We start from the raw sequence: 20,031 nt of genomic DNA, 5'->3' as shown, positions 1-20,031 counted from the left end.
ACATCCCCCAGCTTGAATTTTATCGCAGTTTTTGAGAATTTTCATTTAATAGGTATTGCATTGTTCTTGGCAGCAAAAAAACCAAACCGCAAAGAAAGAACCCGCGATAAAAGAGGGCCGACTATACTATGAAATAGATATTTTGAAATTCAATTGATTTTTTTATTTACATTTGGTTTATTTTAATAATTTACTAATTTGTCTTTGATATTATTTGGATTATTCCATTAAAAGTAAAACAACTCAGCCTCATCTATTCTTATTTCATTATACTTACTATAGTCTATTTTTTATAGCGGTGCATATTTGCACCCACTCACAGGGGTGCCCTTTTAGCTCGGAAAGATTCCTGATACCTGATTGGTCGGAAGTATTTTTGTCCGAACACCTTCATTGTTCTCGAATAATTACCAAGTAATGTGAATCGAAACTTATTTATTAACCTATATTTCTCCATCAGATATATGTTTTGTCAATAAACAATGTGAAAGAATAAATATCTTATAAAGAATCGTCTTGGTAAGTCTAAATTTAATAACACAATCCGCCGAAGTCAATGACAGCAGCTTGTTTTTGGATGCACGCTTTGTAATTTTGTAATTTTTCACATATTTTAACGCAAATTGGGATAAATTACACTCAGCATATGTTAAACATGTTATTATAAACTTTCTTTGAATACCAGAATTTACCAAAATCATGGAATTAATAAAACCCGATATTTGTGAAAACTTATGGGGAGATAAAAGAACGGCCTGTAGCGGCCTGGCGGGAAATCGATCCCTTCTGACTTGTAGACGCAGTTTTTCTTTTTCTTTCGTAATATAGTTCGGCCTATTCCTTTCAGTTTAAATAGTCTTGCATTGTCTCTCTTCGTATTGTTTTGCTTAGTATTTTCCCACATTCCTGTTCCTCACATAATATCTATCTATTTTCCCCGATATCCCTTCTTTCATATAGGCCTATGTGATATCCGCACTACGATTCCTTATGCTCTGTACCTTACGTCAGTAAGCATGTAAATAATAATAACAAATTTTATGCTGTGTAGAAAGTATAACCTATTCTGTAAACCTGAAATTAAGCATAGTATTTTTTCTTTATTCCCGCCTCTACACTATTTTAATGAGACTAGCACGCGCTTCCCTTCAAGCCATCACTTTCGACAGAGGATAAGAAATAAGGAATCGTAGTGCGGATATCCCATTTAGGAAAGAAGTGATATCGGGAAAATAGATAGATATTAGGTGAGGAACAAGAATGTGGGAAAATAATAAGCAAAATAATACGAAGTGAGACAATGCAAGACTATTTAAACTGAAAGGAATAGGCCGAACTATATTACGAAAGAAAAAAAAACTGCGTCTAGAAGTCAGAAGGGATCGTTTTCCCGCCAGGCCGCTACAGGCTGTTCTTTTACCTCCCCATAAGTTTTCACAAATATCGGGTTTTATTAATTCCATGATTTTGGTAAATTCTGGTATTCAAAGAAAGTTTATAATAACATGTTTAACTTATGCCGAGTGTAATTTATCCCAATTTGCGTTAAAATATGTGAAAAATTACAAAATTACAAAGCGTGCATCCGAAAACAAGCTGCTGTCGTTGACTTCGGCGGATTGTGTTATTAAATTTAGACTTACCAAGACGATTCTTTATAATATATTTATTCTTTCACATTGTTTATTGCCAAAGATATATCTGATAGAGAAATATAGGTTAATAAATAAGTTTCCGATTCACATTACTTGGTGATTATTCGAGAACAATGAAGGTGTTCGGACAAAAATACTTCCGACCAATCAGGTATCAGGAACCTTTCCAAGCTAAAAGGGCACCCCTGTGAGTGGGTGCAAATATGTACCGCTATAAAAAATAGACTATAGTTACTTATTTAATTTCATTTCTGTTACCTTATCATAATCATAGTATCACAGAAGTACAAATTTACACTACAATCTATAAACTATTAGCCTAATAGGGTATAAACTGTATAATGAATAAATTTAATTATCTAAATAGAAGTACTGTAGTTTTTAATTAAGTACGTACAGTAACTCACTCACTCTCTCTCCTACCCTCCCTCTCCCTCTTTAAAATTTTTTTTTTAAATAATGAAAATTGATTGAGACACAAAAAAGTATACTCAGTTTGAAATTATGCCAAAATAACATTGTTTCAATGGGGCAGAGTCACTCCCCTTAACATAATCTGAAGAAAGTGGATTGGTGAACATGGAACGAGCACCAGCAATGAATTCATGGTGTACTTTAAATCAAAATATCAAACAAGAACAAAATTATAGAACAAGACTGAATAAAATTGAATGGAAAGATAATACAGTAATATTTAAGAATCAGGAAACAATATTAACTGGAATGCAGCACATACTAAAATGTTAATTAGCAAAACCTAAAAGGAAGTTGGACTCTAATGCTTCCACAAGATCAAAATGCTTAAAACTTCCACAAGTAGTTAGCACAAGTTTGCTGCATTCTTCAGTTGGTGTGCTTGGAGTCATTTCACTTGATATGAGACAATATGATTACTACAGTGGGCTGTAATGAGCAATCTGCATTCTAATATTTAATATCTCTTCACAAGAATTTACAAATGTTAAATTCTCACCTTAACTTCTCTTTCCTATAAAATACAGCTAGTCCTTCTCTAACTTGACCAGCTTTAGCATCAAAAGCGCCTTCAAACCCAATGTTACTTAGCACGGGCTCTAGATCATAATCAAAAACTTTCTCATCAACTTCTTGCATACAGATAAGGTCCCCATTGTATCCTGAAAAAAAAAAATCTTCATTAATTAGAATACTGTATATTTTACTATTTTCAAATTTGCAAAATGCGTTCACTTTTGTTCAATACAGTAATTCCTCGGCTATCGCTGGTGTACAGTACCCTTTTATGCCTTTCACAATAGCTGAAAAAAATCAAATAGATGCAGATATCTACAGTAAATTTTCATATCTTTTTTATATTTTCTATTACCTTAATAAATCTAAGATTTCATACCCTTAAATAACTATTTTCAACAAAAAATTAAGATATGAAAAATATAAAACTTATCTGCCCTCACAAACCATTGATATAAAGAGGAGTCTGCAATATAGATTTAAATGTATGATAATATACAGTATTTCTAAATCAGCAATATACTGAGGGAGCTCTATATGAACCACGATATGGCTAGGTATTACTATATCTCAAATTTTTAAACTAAATTGTATTTTTCCTTACTATAACCTGAGTACTTTACTAGGATTATGATTTCACCAAAACTGGAACTTGGCTATTAAAATTTCTAACAATGTGTCAGCAGTTGCTGGCAGGTAGTGGGGAAGCCCCACCAACTCACCAAAAAGCCACTTGGACCTTCACCTAGTATTTGTTGGATAGACGAGGTGGGAAGCATAACTTTAAAGGACTCAGGCTTGTATAATTAGGAAAATAAAATTTACTTCTAAAAATTTGTAATGTAATCCTACACATATACAAACCTTTGTCCTTTAATAGGAGATTTACCCCTGGGATGGAGATATTTCTATAACCATACTTGCTGGTTTAAAACTCCAGGATATCTAAGCACCTGGGCCTTATGCGAAGCATAATTGTTACCGAGTCTAAGGAGACACTGCTAGGTTACTGTCATAGAGAGGTAGTCATAAAGAACCTATATCCCAACAGGATATGGTGTCTGTAATGTAAGGCTAAAGTAAAAAGATAGGTTCACTTTACTATCCATCCTTGCCCTTATCACGAGGATGGGGAAATAAACACTTTTACTTTATCAGTAAAAGAACAGTTATTCAGTATGATGTCTTACCAGCATCAAAAGTCCACTCTAGTGACATAACAGTTAAACTGCTGCACCCTGAGGAAGGGAAAGGAGAAGAGAAAAAAAGGCTAGACATTCTTACATTCTTACTCTCATCCTAAACTGATTTTGTAACCGTTATCTTAGACAAGATGCTACTTATCATCTGAGGGAGCTGCGTGTGTTAAACCACCCTGCTGAGCAGCTACTACAGCCCCTAAGGAAAAAGTGTCGAGAGACTTGTTTAAATAGTGGGCCGTAAATTGTAACTAGCCAAGAGATTTTTTACCAATGTATAACTACTATGCTAGGAAGCATATCTTAGCAATCCATGTTTTCCAATGGTTACAAAAGCGGATGAGCAACCTGGAGTAACGAAAACTTTGGGTGTGGAGGAACTGTAGTCACTGGCAGCAGAGTGACGAATTGGGTTAAAAGCAATAGACAGGATGTCTCTTCAGCTTCTACTCCTGACGCCTGGTGGATGATCTTTCTGGAATTAGTAAGGACTGGCAGGGGTCGCTTGCCTTAGTTATATAGGAACTGCATATCACAAGGAACTGGCTATCCTTTGATGAATCTAGTCAATGAATCCTCTATGGATTTAGTCAGTCAATGGAAAGATAAAATGACAGAATGGGCCCCCGGTCCCGAAGGTGGCAGGGTTCTAAGAATCTCCCAGACTATAAACAATATAGAAAAATGGAAAATTGGTAAGTGAAATGTTAGAACCGTGAATCGGATTGGGAAATTACAGCAAGTAGAAAATGAATTTATGAAATATATCTTGGCCCTAAGTGAAACATGTTGTAAGGGGATTGGTATAATAAAACATAAAACTATGTCACATTTATAACCAATGAAATAAAAATATATCTAAATAAAGTCCTTACCAATCCGTATATAATAGCACACATGGTACACTAAAAGAATGAACAATGGCAATAACTGAAAGAGGAATAAGAAAAATACTTCAGCCAACCATGTAACAAAAAAATTTAATTTAAAATAAGAAATTATGACAGAGAGGAAGGCTTATTTGTTAAGAGGCAACACAAAGGCCTTAGATATTGAATATAGTTACCTTAAGGGGCCCAGCCGGTATGCCAATGTATGGGGGTATACAACGAAAAACGCAAAATCCTGAAAAAATTCACTGACCTTTGTAAGGCAATGGAGGATGCGTATAAGAAATATTTCATCAAAATTACTCTTACTTTCATAGTTACAGGGTAATTAGTAAAAGTAACTCAATAAGCCAAACATTGATCCCTACATGAATACTGTATGCAGAATTTCTTCTGTCAACGTAAATTTTGATATTTATACATTTTGATATAAAATAAATTGTGACAAGGGCATCTATAAAGATTTCAAGAGTCACAAGACAGGAAGTTATGCTTACACCCTTCTGAGCTAGCACAAACCTCACAGAGAGTACACATTAGAGTTGGACCTCTGACATTCGCTCGCTTTTAAGTCTGTTTTTCTTGGTTTCAGCAAGAATTTAATCATGCCAAAGCAGAAAAGAAAATTTCAACATCTCACTAACATAAGGAAGAAAATTTGCTCTAATAAGAGTTCAGAAATGGGTAATATCGGCAATATAAGCGGAGGTGCTTGAAGAAGCGAACGTCTCACCTGACCAGGAGCCTAAAGAAGCAAGATATTGAGCAAAAGGTTCCTCATTTATGATTAAATTATGATAACTAACATTGTTTTGGTTTAGTAATATCCAAAAAGTAACAAAATTTATAATAATCATAATTTATAACTGGTTGCAGACGCGGAAGAGAAGCTTGGCCAATTAGTGACAGAATTTGGAAGGGTATGTGAGAGAAGGAAGTTGAGAGTTAATGTGGGTAAGAGTAAGGTTATGAGATGTACGAGAAGGGAAGGTGGTGCGAGGTTGAATGTCATGTTGAATGGAGAGTTACTTGAGGAGGTGGATCAGTTTAAGTACTTGGGGTCTGTTGTTGCAGCAAATGGTGGAGTGGAAGCAGATGTACATCAGAGAGTGAATGAAGGATGCAAAGTGTTGGGGGCAGTTAAGGGAGTAATAAAAAAAATAGAGGGTTGGGCATAAATGTGAAGAGAGTTCTGTATGAGAAAGTAATTGAACCAACTGTGATGTATGGATCGGAGTTGTGGGGAATGAAAGTGACGGAGAGAGAGAAATTGAATGTGTTTGAGATGAAGTGTCTAAGGAGTATGGCTGGTGTATCTCAAGTAGATAGGGTTAGGAACGAAGTAGTGAGGGTGAGAACGGGTGTAAGAAATGAGTTAGCAGCTAGAGTGGATATGAATGTGTTGAGGTGGTTTGCCCATGTTGAGAGAGTGGAAAATGGCTGTCTGCTAAAGGTGATGATGAATGCAAGAGTTGATGGGAGAAGTACAAGAGGAAGGCCAATGTTTGGGTGGATGGATGGAGTGAAGAAAGCTCCTGGTGATAGGAGGATAGATGTGAGAGAGGCAAGAGAGCGTGCTAGAAAAAGGAATGAATGGCGAGCGACTGTGATGCATTTCCGATAGGCCCTGCTGCTTCCTCTGGTGCCTTGGATGACCAAGGAGGTAGCAGCAGTAAGGGATTCAGCATTATGAAACTTCATCTGTGGTTGAGTCCCTTGTCAGGCTGGGAGGAATGTAGAGAGGAGAGGTCCCCTTTTCTGTTTCATTTGTTTGATGTTGGCTACCCCCAAAAATTGGGGGAAGTGCCTTGGTATATGTATGTATACTATATTAATATTCTCTTTGTAAAACTTCAAAGAAAAACTTTGAACGCCCATATCTAAAAACTATACTTATTGACCTTCAAATTTTATCTTCTCCCTTAGTTTTAAAGATATAGCATTGAAATTTGGTATATAACTTAGAAAGACATTATAAAACTATCAAATTGAGTACACTTTTCCATTTTTTCTCATTTTTTTCTTACTTATTTCCCTGATTTATAGGGTTTATTTCTTCACCATAATGAAAAAATTCATATCTGGCAAAAAAATGACTTTTAGAAAAAAACTATTTGATTGGAGGTCTACACCAGGTCTATATAGGGTAGTAATCCCAGGTCTTAATATTAAGTATCAAGGGAGGAGATAGCATTTGAAATAAACACTCATTTTCAGGATAAATCACCCTGGCATCACAAAACAGAAGGTCAAGAGACAAAAATCCTATGCAATTTGGAGATGTCCTAAGTCACCTTATTAAGTGGTATGAATGTCAGTCTTGTCCTTAAGAAACAGTACTAGCTGGCAGGGCCCCTTAAATATACTACCCTATATGTGCTTGGTATTCATTGTATCAATCCAAGCATGAAGACTGTGGAGAAGGTAAAAGCAAAAAAAGTTCTTGATATCCATCATGATGAGAAATGCCCTGGATCCGGACAACAGTCCTTTAGCAATGTATGCTTTCAAACATGAAATATAACTCAAGAATACTTTCCTCTTGGCTTAGACAGCTGTAAATCTTGAGGTTCTGGCAAAAGGAAAGTTAGGTTCCAACTCTAGGGGAGTCTGGTTCTGAATCTGACCTCCTCTGTCGTTCTTCGACTATGTTAAGTTTTGTTGTACAAAAAGGAGTAGTAGTTAGTTAAATGATTTAACAAGCTTTAACAGCCACAGGAAGGACACTTTAGAGTACCAAACATTTAAATAAACAAGTAAACTTAGAAGTCCTTCCTACCACCATAAGAAACTTTAGAAGTAAAAATTAAATGGGGAAAATGTCTTAAGTAATTATTACTTATAAAGTGAATTTGTATTCAGCATACGAACTTCAGGAGGAGTCATCTTAGGAAGCTTTCTCACCTTCGGCAGTGTCTCAAGGAAAGGTGTAGGTCAGGTGGCTGGAATACTGTACCGAGTTCATCCAACATATTCTTTGATCTAATTGCCCGCTCCTCATTGTACAGTTGCATTATCAATTGACGAGGTGAACGTTGACAAGGCGAACATTGACGAGGTGAACGTTGATGAGGAAAACGTTTATAGTCGGGTGAACATTTCTGGTGAGATGGATGCTTGCGAGGGGAACGTTGGTGCAGGAACGCTGCCGTGGTCAATGCTGCCAAGACGATCGATGTTGAGGAGATTGCTTACGAGTTGTTGAGGAGAAAGCTGGTGAGGAGAACACTGGCGAGGTGAACACTGGCAAGGTGAACACTGGTGAGGAGAACGCTGGCAAGGTGAACGCTGGCAAGGAGAACACTGGCGAGGAGAACACTGACGAGGTGAACACTGGCGAGGAGAACACTGGCAAGGTGAACACTAGTGAGGAGAACGCTGGCGAAGTGAACACTGGCGAGTAGAATGCTGGTGAAGTGAATGCTGGAGAGGTGAACGCAGGCAGAAAGACCTCTGCCAAGGTGAACGCTGGCGAGGTGCACAATAGTGAAGCAAGAGTAGAAGTCTGCTACCTGTCTGATAGCGCTCAGGTAAGGTGGTGTGTGACCTCGCCAGCTACGCACACAGAGACGGAACAATAGTGTACACTACTGAGGTAATGCTTACTTGAGGAATCAGTGAGGCTGAAGGTTTGTGAGGTGGCGAGTATGGTCTTACAAACTCACTAATCTGGACTAGAAGAGGAGTTTGCCCAACCCCCTCGCCCTTAGGAGTAGGTGGATGGGCGTGCTCCCGAGTGAAGTGAGAACTTGTGTCTGTTCGCTCATAACAAGATGAACTAAGCACTGACTGAAATGGTTCATGCTAATGTGAATGCAGAACAGTGGATTCTACATCATAAGAGGGGCGTGAACTCGTTGGCTAAGAAGACTCAGGCTGAGGGAGGGTATTGAAAGTAACAGCCTTTGAAACTTGGCAGCAGACAGTTTCTGGGTTCCTCCCAAAGGGATCCCTCGACAGATACTCGTCAGCAACTGTTCACGTTTAACTACCCAAGTAGCGCAATCAAGGGAAGAAGGAGCAGCTGAGATGACTGTGAGCAGAGACAAGGGAGATTCCTTACACCTACAGCCTTTAGAATGTCTAAGGGGGAGACAATCTTCCCCTGGGAAGGCAGGTGTGCACTCCTGCTGTGTCCCTGTCCACAGAGCCTCAACAAGTCGTTCCTTAGAGGGATAACCCGAAAACCCAAAAGAAAGCCACAGCTGTTGTCCTGTACTTTCGAGGGTGGCGCTGCTTTGCTAGGGGGAGCAACGGAGCACTCTTCATAAGGTTGTCTGTGGGTCAAAGGGCCACCACTCCTACTCCAACAATCCCCAGAGGTAACCGTTCGAGCAGAGTTGGGATGACTAGATCGAGATGACGAAGAAGGAAGTCGGGGCTTTTTCTCTTTCGAGGATGAATCCAAAGGGGAAGAGTCCCATTTGGACTTTTCACTGCCTAGCAAATCTCTACCACTAGGCAAATGGCCACTCCCTACATGAATTACATGGAGACTTCTGGGAGCATGAATGGCCCTTGTAGGAACAAAAAAGGTCATGAGGATTTGTCTCTACAGTGGACATAAAGGTGCTGCATCGGCGCCCTTCCACACCTGGACACACCTGCATGGTTGGAATCTCCACCACATTCTGAAAAGAAAAAGGCTCAAAGAATTAGCCAGTTTATAATCATATAGAACAAAAGGTTAACAGGCAGATACAGTACGGCCGATCTCTTCAGAGCCAAAATAAAGTGACGTCACTCAACCGGTAAGTGGGAGAGTGGGGTGGCTAGTCTAACCCCCCGCTAACTAGTGGTGGATAGTTGAACCTCACTAAAAAGTCTTTTGGCTGGTTTCAGCATTTGCCAAAATAATATCCACTGTAAAGAGAGAAAGGGTTTGCATTCGTGTCAAAACAAATCAAATTTAACACTTGGAAGTGGGGAAAACTATAACCCTTCCAGACTTTCAAGAAGCCGGGGGTGTAACAGCTAATAATGTTGAACAAATTAGAATTAAAATCACACAATTACAAAACTGTCAGCACACTTGACCAAAAGTTTTATAACATTATAATAATGCTACTATCAAACCTGATTCCTGTTACTTAATCATATTCCCAGATTCTTCACTTCACGTAACAGTAAAGTTGTTTCTTATAGAACTATGCATAGAACAAAGTATAAAAAGATGGCGGTTGAACGAACGCACACTGATGCGCAGATAGTGTTATCCCTGACTGTAGTATTGGTCCTTTTATCAATGCGGTGATAATGTAGTAATGAAGTCACCCATAGCAGATGCTTTTCAGCATTGGAGTTGCTGTGTTGAGTTCAATAGTGCCTGAAATTGAAGGTCTCTCTTATACACACTAAGTTTGTACTTTGTAGGTTGATACACTGGCCCTAGAGCAGGGGAGACAATATTTCTTTGATATTGATGTCGTATTGGATTCCATGTTCTAGCCTTTCGCAGAAAAGTCTCTGGAGGCCACATAGTACATTAATCGAAGAAAGGACTAAAAATCAATTAGATATATCCAATAAACTACAACTTCATAAAAATTTTATAATGGACTAGATGGAACATTTTTAAGGGATTAAATATCTTTTAGGTCGTCCAATACTTATCATTTGGGAACAACAGAAATTTTGGCATTTGCATAAAATTACCATAAGTTCCAGAAGTAACGACAGTAATTATGATAAAACACAACAAATGCGATAAATCTAACAATTTTTAGGTAACTCATATTTCCTGAGTACAGTATACAAATCACAGTATTTAAATGTAGGAATACCGTACAGGAATATTCCCAGCACATGTTGGACATAGTCATGAAGTTGATTAACAAAAAGTATGCAACAAAATTTTTATCATTTAATATTATCAACTCACCCAATAATTCCTTGATGAGAAGCTGCTTTCTGTAATCAATGTCCATTGCATATGATGGACAAGTAGGAAAAAGATGCTTTCGAGCAAATTCCCCATCGGCATATAAGTCAGCTAAGATATTGTACGAAATTACTCGCAAGCTGTAATCGAGAAAAAAATAATTCTTTAATCTGACAAGATTAAACAGTAACACCAATATGGCTTGTCAGTACAATTATTAGAATTCATAAAAGAAAATTTAATCAAGTTAAGTGTAGTAAGATCACAATTGTGTATCTTGTTACTAGTGAAAATCGCATTACATGCCTCAAGAGTAAAGAAGGAAGCATACCACTACAAACATTTCAACATGACAAATTTTGAAGCAATATGAAAAATTTGAAAGTAATTTGTATTTTCCTAATGATACAAACCTGTAGCTCTTTGTAGAGATTATACTTTCGGTGAAGCTGGAAGACTAGCCATAAGACTTTTAGTGAAGTGTAACCACCCTACCGCTTGTTATCTGGGAGAGGGGGAGCCGGCTACCACGCTCACACATACACATACTGTACACACACACACACCAGTATTGCCTCGTCACTTTTTATTGCAGGCAGGACTTATCAGGGGACAGGTGATGGCAGGCCAATTTGTATAAATAGCTACAGGTTTACATTATTAGGAAAAATACAAATTACTTTCAAATTTGTCATTTGTTCCAACACTAATACAAACCGTCGCTATTTATAGGGATTGACTCACCACTTAGGAAGGTGGAAGTCCAAAACAACTGGCTGGTCTTTGACCTGGGGTTTTCCCTTACGACCTCTGCACGTAACAGGGAGAAACACTGACACCTTGTTAAACAATTCGTGCGAAGCACGGTTAGCGGCCTGAACAATCTGTGCAATTGTGTGATTATAGCAGTGCGACAAGTCCGATTAAGAATTCTCAAAAACGTAGAGTACTGTAGGTGCTGTTCCCCCCACAGGGGGGAAAATGAAAGAAAGAAAGAAAGCCAGTCATTCTTTGTCATTCATGCCAGACTTAACCATGGTTAAACTCAGCCCTCCACCATCTGGTACTTTTCCATCAAGGAGCCTGAGGTGTTTAAAACATTTATTGTGTAGCTACCACAGGGTCAAAGAAGAACGTCTCCCTGTTCCTGTTGGTCACATCTTGCAGGAAGTGGGCAGTGAAGGTCATTTGATACTTCCACACACCCGCCTCCAAGGCCTGCGTCACAAGAGTAGTTTTCATAAACGGTGGGGCGTACTCCAGCCCTTAACGTTATGACATCTAGGTCTCCTCTATGAAGAGAAGAATCAAGATTCAAAACTTGGTCCATGACCTTGCAAATCCAAGCCAATAACCTGTTCTCTTGACCTTCCCTTAGCTGACAAAGAGTGACGACACTCGGGGACGACCTCTTGTAGTTCTTTTGAGGTAGCACCTCAATTTTCTCCCTGGCATAGTAACCGTTGATCTGGATCACTGGTCACGCCAGGATGGACTCACAATCCAAAGGGCTCGAATCTGGGATCAGAGTTACCAGGAACTAAGTAGAGTATTACCTGGCTCATCGTCATGAATGAGAGACGTTGAAGCAGGCTCATGGGATTTGCCGACTCTCTTAACCGAAGCCAAAACGAGCAGGAGACCTGTCATCGAAATCAGATGAAGATCTGCTGCTAGGCATCCTGGGTCATGGTGGGACACCATTCGAGGACCCCCCAACAGAGGGCAGGTAGGCTCGAAACTCTGTATTAAGAAAGGTGATCCAACACAGAGGAAAGGTCGATTCCTTTCGGTCTAAGATGAGGCTCAAGGACGAGCGGTGGCCTTCCATTGCTGAGGCCGGGAGAACCTTTTCCTCCCGAAGGTAAACGAGGAACTCTACTATTGCTGGAGTACTGGCATCATTGGTCACGCTAGAAAGGACTCGCAATCCAAAGGACTCAAATCTGGAATCAGAGTTGCCAGGAACTAAGTCGAGTATTACCTGGCTCATCATTGTGAATGAGAGACGTTGAAGCAGGCTCATGGGATTCGCCGACTCTCTTGACCGAAGCCAAAACAAACAGAGACCTGTCATCAAGATCAGGTGAAGATCTGCTGTATGGCATCCTGGGTCATAGGGGGACACCCTTCGGGGAACGAAGGCTGCGAACTATGCTCCGTGGAGATCTCCCTTCCAACAGAGGGCAGGTAGGCTCGAAACTCTGTATTAAGAAAGGCGATGCCAATGCAGATGAAAAGTTGGTTCCTTTCGGTCTGAAGGCGAGGCTCAAGAACAAGCGGTGGCCTTCCACACACACATATATATAGTCTAAAAAGGAAAATTTGTTGAGTGCAACTTCTACCTTTTCCAAATCCTGCTTGTTCATCTCTCAGCTTTTCATCAATCTTTCTCTCCAGTCTCTTTAGAATAAGCATAGAGTACAGTAATACCTTGAGATATGAGCTTAGTGCGTTCCGAAACCCGAGCTCGTATGTCAATTCTCTCGTATCTCGGATCCATTTTCCCATATAAAATAACTAAAAAAAATTAATCCGTTCCCATCTGAAAAAACACCTAAAAAAAAGTGTATTACAGTGGAAAAACATGTTTTTAATTGTTCTAATTCACAACCTACGCTCACAAAATAACAAATACTTATGTACTGGTTATGATCTGCAATAAAATGTGACATTATTAAAAATAAATCTTAAATCTTATGTTGCACTAAACTTAACTCTAATTTTGTTTTCATTTTAATTTTTTTTACTTTTCTTCTTCCGGCTTGGCTCTTTTTGCCTCGCTTTTTGACTCGCTTTCACCTTCACTTTTTGCCAGCCTTTTTAAAAGGAACCTATCTAGGGATGTTTGCTTTTGTCTCCTCCTCAAAATGTTACGAAAATGGAAAATGTTATTTTTATAATAAAATAAATTTTTGAATATACTTACCCGGTGATTATATAAGCTGCAACTCTGTTGCTCGACAGAAAACTCTACGTTAAAAATCCGCCAGCGATCGCTATGCAGGTAGGGGGTGTACTTCAACAGCGCCATCTGTCGTGCAGGTACTCAGTACTCAATGTAAACAAAGAACTCAATTTTCTCCTCGGTCCACTGCGTCTCTATTGGGGAGGAAGGGAGGGTCCTTTAATATATAATCACCGGGTAAGTATATTCAAAAATTTATTTTATTATAAAAATAACATTTTTCAATATTTAACTTAGCCGGTGATTATATAAGCTGATTCACACCCAGGGGGGTGGGTAGAGACCAGCAATAAATGTTTACATTATTATGAGCTAAGGATTTTTTATTTTATTTTAGCAGTTATCAAAATAATAAACTTAAAATAAATAAGTACCTGGTAAGGAAGTCGACTTGAACAATTACTCTGCCTTTTTAAGTACGTCTTCCTTACGGAGCCTCGCGATCCTCTTAGGATGCTGAGCGACCCCTAGGAGCTGAATTATCAAGGGTTGCAACCCATACAACAGGACCTCATCAAAACCTCTAATCTAGGCGCTTCTCAAGAAATGACTTTGACCACCCGCCAAATCAAGTAGGATGCGAAAGGCTTCTTAGCCTTCCGGACAACCCAAAAACAATAATAAAACATTTCAAGAGAAAGATTAAAAAGGTTATGGAATTAGGGAATTGTAGTGGTTGAGCCCTCACCCACTACTGCACTCGTTGCTACGAATGGTCCCAGAGTGTAGCAGTTCTCGTAAAGAGACTGGACATTCTTAAGATAAAAAGACGCGAACACTGACTTGCTTTTCCAATAGGTTGCGTCGATTATACTTTGCAGAGATCTATTTTGTTTAAAGGCCACGGAAGTTGCGACAGCTCTAACTTCGTGTGTCCATACCTTCAGCAAAGCTTGGTCTTCCTCATTCAGATGGGAATGAGCTTCTCGTATTAACAGTCTGATAAAATAGGATAAAGCATTCTTTGACATAGGCAAAGATGGTTTCTTAACTGAACACCATAAAGCTTCAGACGGGCCTCGTAAAGGTTTAGTTCGTTTTAAATAGAACTTAGGAGCTCTTACAGGGCATAAGACTCTTTCTAGTTCATTTCCAACCATACGATAAGTTTGGAATATCGAACGATATTGGCCAAGGCCGAGAAGGCAGCTCGTTTTTGGCTAGAAAACCAAGTTGTAGAACATGTAGCCGTTTCGGATGAGAATCCGATGTTCTTGCTGAAGGCATGAATCTCACTGACTCTTTTAGCTGTGGCTAAGCATACCAGGAAAATAGAGTCTTTAAGGTGAGATCTTTCAGGGAGGCTGATTGTAGCGGTTCGAACCTGTCTGACATAAGGAATCTTAGTACCACGTCTAAATTCCAACCAGGTGTAACCAAACGACGCTCCTTCGTGGTCTCAAAAGACTTAAGGAGGTCCTGTAGATCTTTATTGTTGGAAAGATCTAAGCCTCTGTGACGGAAGACTGATGCCAACATGCTTCTGTAACCCTTGATAGTGTGAGCTGAAAGAGATCGTTCTTTTCTCAGATATAAGAGGAAGTCAGCTATTTGAGTTACAGAGGTACTGGTCGAGGATACGGATACTGACTTGCACCAGTTTCGGAAGATTTCCCACTTCGATTGGTAGACTCTAAGGGTGGATGTTCTCCTTGCTCTAGCAATCGCTCTGGCTGCCTCCTTCGAAAAGCCTCTAGCTCTCGAGAGTCTTTCGATAGTCTGAAGGCAGTCAGACGAAGAGCGTGGAGGCCTTGGTGTACCTTCTTTACGTGTGGCTGACGTAGAAGGTCCACCCTTAGGGGAAGTGTTCTGGGAACGTCTACTAGCCATCGAAGTACCTCGGTGAACCATTCTCTCGCGGGCCAGAGGGAAGCAACTAGCGTCAACCTTGTCCCTTCGTGAGAGGCGAACTTCTGCAGTACCTTGTTGACAATCTTGAACGGAGGGAATGCATATAGCTCTAGATGTGACCAATCTAGGAGAAAGGCATCTATATGAACTGCTGCTGGGTCCGGGATTGGTGAGCAAAATATTGGGAGCCTCTTGGTCATCGAGGTTGCGAAGAGATCTATGGTTGGCTGGCCCCAGGTGGCCCAAAGTCTCTTGCATACATCCTTGTGGAGGGTCCATTATGTTGGAATTATTTGTCCCTTCCGACTGAGACAATCTGCCATGACATTCAAGTTGCCTTGGATGAACCTCGTTACTAGTGATATGTCTAGACCTTTTGACCAGGTGAGGAGGTCCCTTGCGATCTCGTACAACGTCAGAGAGTAGGTCCCTCCTTGCTTGGAGATGTACGCCAAAGCCGTGGTGTTGTCCGAGTTCACCTCCACCACTTTGCCTTGAAGGAGAGACCTGAAGCTTTTCCAGGCCAGACGTACTGCCAGTACTGTATCTCCTTGCAGTTGAAATGCATTGTCCTTTGACTCGAGTTCCATATTCCCGAGCATTCCCGACCGTCTAATGTCGCACCCCAGCCTACGTCCGATGCGTCCGAGAAGAGAACGTGGTTGGGAGTCTGAACAGTCAGGGGAAGACCCTCTCTTAGGTTGATATAGTCCTTTCAGCAAGTCAGACAAGACTTTATCTTTTCGGAAACCGGGATCGAGACCGCTTCTAGCGTCTTGTCCTTTTTCCAGTGAAAAGCTAGATGGTATAGAAGAGGAGGGAGGTGTAGTCTTCCTAGTGACACAAATTGATCCACGGATGACAGCGTCCCTACCAGACTCATCCACAGCCTGACTGAGCAGCGTTCCTTCTTCAGCATCTTCTGGATGGATAGCAGGGCTGGGGGCTGATCGTCTTGTTCAGCAACGTCCTCATCAGAGGGTTCCTCATCCAAAACTGATGAGGAAACGGCAACGGAGTGGGCAACGTCTGACTCGCTGAATCCGGTCGCACTGGTGGATGCAATATCATGGAACTGCTGCACAGTCTGTGAACTGTCAACAACCATGGGTGCGTGAGGAAGCACAGCGTCAACCCGAAACTGTCTAGACCGTCTGGGTTGTGCAGTCAACACCCTACCGGGTTGCTGAGGTTGACGCACTGCGTCACAACAAGTCACCTCTGCTGGTTGTTGAACGTCCTGAACGTCAACAACCACCTCCGAGCGTCGCTTAACATCAACGTGCGGCTGGCAACCCACACTGGGTCGCATCGGTGGAGGAACCACCTCAACTGGCAGACGCGAGTAGGTTACCTCAGCGTCAACAGGGCGCACAACCGACCGGTTGGAAGGTTGTTGGCCAGAAGGTTCTTCTCCGCATTTAAGTCCTCTATCAAGGACGCAAGCTTGGACTGCATGTCTTGCAGCAAAGCCCATTTAGGGTCTACTGGAGCAGGTGTGGCAACAGACGGGGTTAGCGACTGAGGCGGAACCGTTTACCATCCCTGAAAGCCTTGTTATGCGTGACATAATAGTACAGCAAAACTTCAAAGGCTCGACAACAGCTGAGAAGTTGACCTGTAAACAACTTGGAGCGTCTCCTGGCTAGGCGCCAGGGAGAGTCTACCAGAATTGAGAAGTCTATCTGGGCAGAGGCATGAACTCCCAAGCCGAGAACTTCTCTCGTGTCATATCAGACTCTCGCTCTATAAACCAGTTTAAAAGAAGGGAAAGCAAAGGCTGTATCCCCCAAACTTCTCATGGTGAAAAACCAGTCGCCTAGCCAACGTAACGCTCTCTAGGAGAGCGAGAGAGCACTAGCTTAAAAACAACGGCTTCGAAGTAGCTAGGCCTAGTGTAAGTTCTGACGTTTAGGCGAACGAGGAGCAGCAGTTACAAGATCCGGACGAAGATCCTTAAAAAAATCATCATGATTTAATTAAAGTCCATAGGAGGCTAAGCAGCTTAAGGCTCCTCTCCATCTGACAGAGTCCTCAAGGGAATATCAGTAGGAGGGAGAACAGCAACTTCCTCATCTACAGGAACCTTGTCCGATAAAAGCTGAGTCTCTCACTGGTGCATTAGTAGCGGACCAGAACGCAACGTCATGTAACTGCTTGACAGTCTGTGAACTGTCAACAACTGAACTGTCAACCACAACAGGTGCGTGAGGACGTACAGCGTCCACTCGAGACTGCTTTGACTGCCTAGACTGAGCAGTCAAAACAACTCTAGAATGCGGAGGTTGACGCACAGCGTCAAAAAAAGTCAACTCCGATTGTTAGTGAACGTCTAGAACGTCAACAGGAGCATCAGCCAGTGGCCTAACGTCCAAATGCGGCTGAAAAACCACACGAGACCGCATCGAGTGTGGTTCTAAACAACCTGACTGACGTGACTAAGCTACGCCAACGTCAACAGTAAGCACAAAGGAACGTTAGGTTGGCTGAAAGCCAGGATATCGATGAGATAAACGGCTAGACTCAACGGACTAATCGGCAGAATAGTCTTCCATAAGGGAGGCAAGCATATACTGCATGTTTGCCATACAACCCCTTAAGGATCAACTGAAATGGTTGTGGTAATAGACGAGGGTAACGTCTGTGACCGCAACACTTTGCCTACAAAAAAAGACTTTCGGAGTCTGTGTTACGCTTTTGTTAGGCGGCGAGCAGTTATCCGATGACTGCATAGGGTCAGAGCTGTCCTAATGGCTGTAACCAGGACGCTGGACCTGTCCTGAAAGGACTGACTTTCGCTTAAGGGCTTCGAAACCTTGTGACAGGTTTCTTATGCGAAAAGCCTACGGATGGCGAGGAGAAACAACGTCTCTCTCGTCTTATGGTAGGGGAGATCTTGGTAAGAAACACCCGATACCATAGAGGGAAAACGTCTGTTCGTTGGTCAAGGCCTCTCGAACCCATAAGTCTTTTGACATTACTTCTCCCCTGGGCTTGGGAGCTTGCAAGAGGTCCCGGACTAGGTGAACGACAGGCACGAACAGACGAACCCTCGGACGCAACACTGTAACACTTTGCGCATATCACTTTATCACTTCGATTTTCTGTTTTGCACTTATTTCTACCTGAAACACACAATTCTACCCTTCATTAAAAGGTAGTAATTGCGAAATTAGACGTATAATGCAAGCTCATAATACCAGCAAAAAACAGAAAACATATTTTAAGATAAAAAGAAAAATCAGTGGCTGGGAAAGAGACTAAACACTAGTTCATATAACTACGTTTTCAATCTCTCACCGCACATAGCCTGGGGACGAGAATAAAAACCTAAAAACGTTTTATCCTTCCTCCCCGTACAGAGACTAGGGACGAGAGTAACACGAGAACAACGTTACCCGCTTGAACAGAACGTTTTCTCTCCTCTCTCTCCCTCCGTCTCTATCTCTCTCTCTCTTTCTCTCTTGATTTCGCACCTAAGAGAAGAGCCCAATTATATATCGTCAAAAAAACATGTTATTTGACTAAAGGAAAAAACTGAAAGGTTTTTCAAATAAAAAGTTCCTTTAAATTAGAATTTAAAACATTTAAGCTAAGAAAGAATGAACAAAACGTCAGAATCGATTTACTCTTACTGCAAAGTGAAACCGTGATACACTCTCTCTCTATCGTAACGATAGAACGCATGTTGAACGTCCTGAACGTCAACAACTGCGTAGCATAAAAAAACTAAACGTTAGTTCATCTTTGAAAACAGTACGAAGACTATCAAAGAAATTCTTTCATAAAATATTACATTTAAAAAGTTTTAAATCCTTTAAAAGCTAAAGACGATATAAAGGGCTCAATGTTGATTAACTTCGGTTTCCAAGTTAGGACCGCCTACTCTCAGGAAAGGTCTATATAAACAAAGCATTAAAATTTATTTTATACGTTTATAAAAAATGGAAAGTTAATCGAAGAGGCCTAATAAAGGCGGAGAGATATAAAATATATAGAGGAAAATCTATAACGTGATAAGATAATTACTAAAAGCCTAAACACACTTCCGTCTAAGGGAAGGGTAGGCCATTTAAAAGTGAAAGAAAGTCCATACTCTCTTTGTCACCATAATTAAATCTATCCAAAACGAGTTCAAGTTTTGAGATGAAGATAAAACACCTGCATAGCGAAAGCTCAAAACTAGAATAGTGTACTTCACCAATAGTTGTGAAAACAAATCCAGTTAGCAACAGCGAATTAGTAGGTCTTGCCGGTAGCCCGACAGAGAGAAAATTGAGTTCTTTGTTTACATTGAGTACTGAGTACCTGCACGACAGATGGCGCTGTTGAAGTACACCCCCTACCTGCATAGCGATCGCTGGCGGATTTTTAACGTAGAGTTTTCTGTCGAGCAACAGAGTTGCAGCTTATATAATCACCGGCTAAGTTAAATATTGAAAAATGACGTACACAAGTGTTATCACAAAAGGCTGTCGCACGATCACACGCCAACTTGGCCGGGTGGCTTTTCCATAAAATCAGAAAACTCCTGCCACTTCGCTAACATGTCCCTGATTTCCTTCTTTATAGCATCCTTCTGCTTGAGGATGGTACA

General features: G+C 40.8%; 1 protein-coding gene across 1 annotated transcript in view; it reads right to left on the bottom strand.

The window, feature by feature from the left end:
• Window positions 1-20,031, bottom strand: part of LOC137615225 (2',5'-phosphodiesterase 12) — a 189,246-nt gene that overhangs the window by 122,707 nt on the left and 46,508 nt on the right. The window contains exons 3-4 of the mRNA XM_068344906.1: window positions 10,616-10,755; window positions 2,629-2,791 (exon numbers count right to left, since the gene is read on the bottom strand). Of these exons, the coding sequence (XP_068201007.1) occupies window positions 2,629-2,791; window positions 10,616-10,755 (303 nt within the window). The remainder of the gene's footprint in view (window positions 1-2,628; window positions 2,792-10,615; window positions 10,756-20,031) is intronic.

The sequence above is a fragment of the Palaemon carinicauda genome, chromosome 21, assembly GCF_036898095.1.
Source record: "Palaemon carinicauda isolate YSFRI2023 chromosome 21, ASM3689809v2, whole genome shotgun sequence".
Classification (NCBI taxonomy): domain Eukaryota; kingdom Metazoa; phylum Arthropoda; class Malacostraca; order Decapoda; family Palaemonidae; genus Palaemon; species Palaemon carinicauda.
This window is presented reverse-complemented; position numbering and strand designations above follow the sequence as displayed.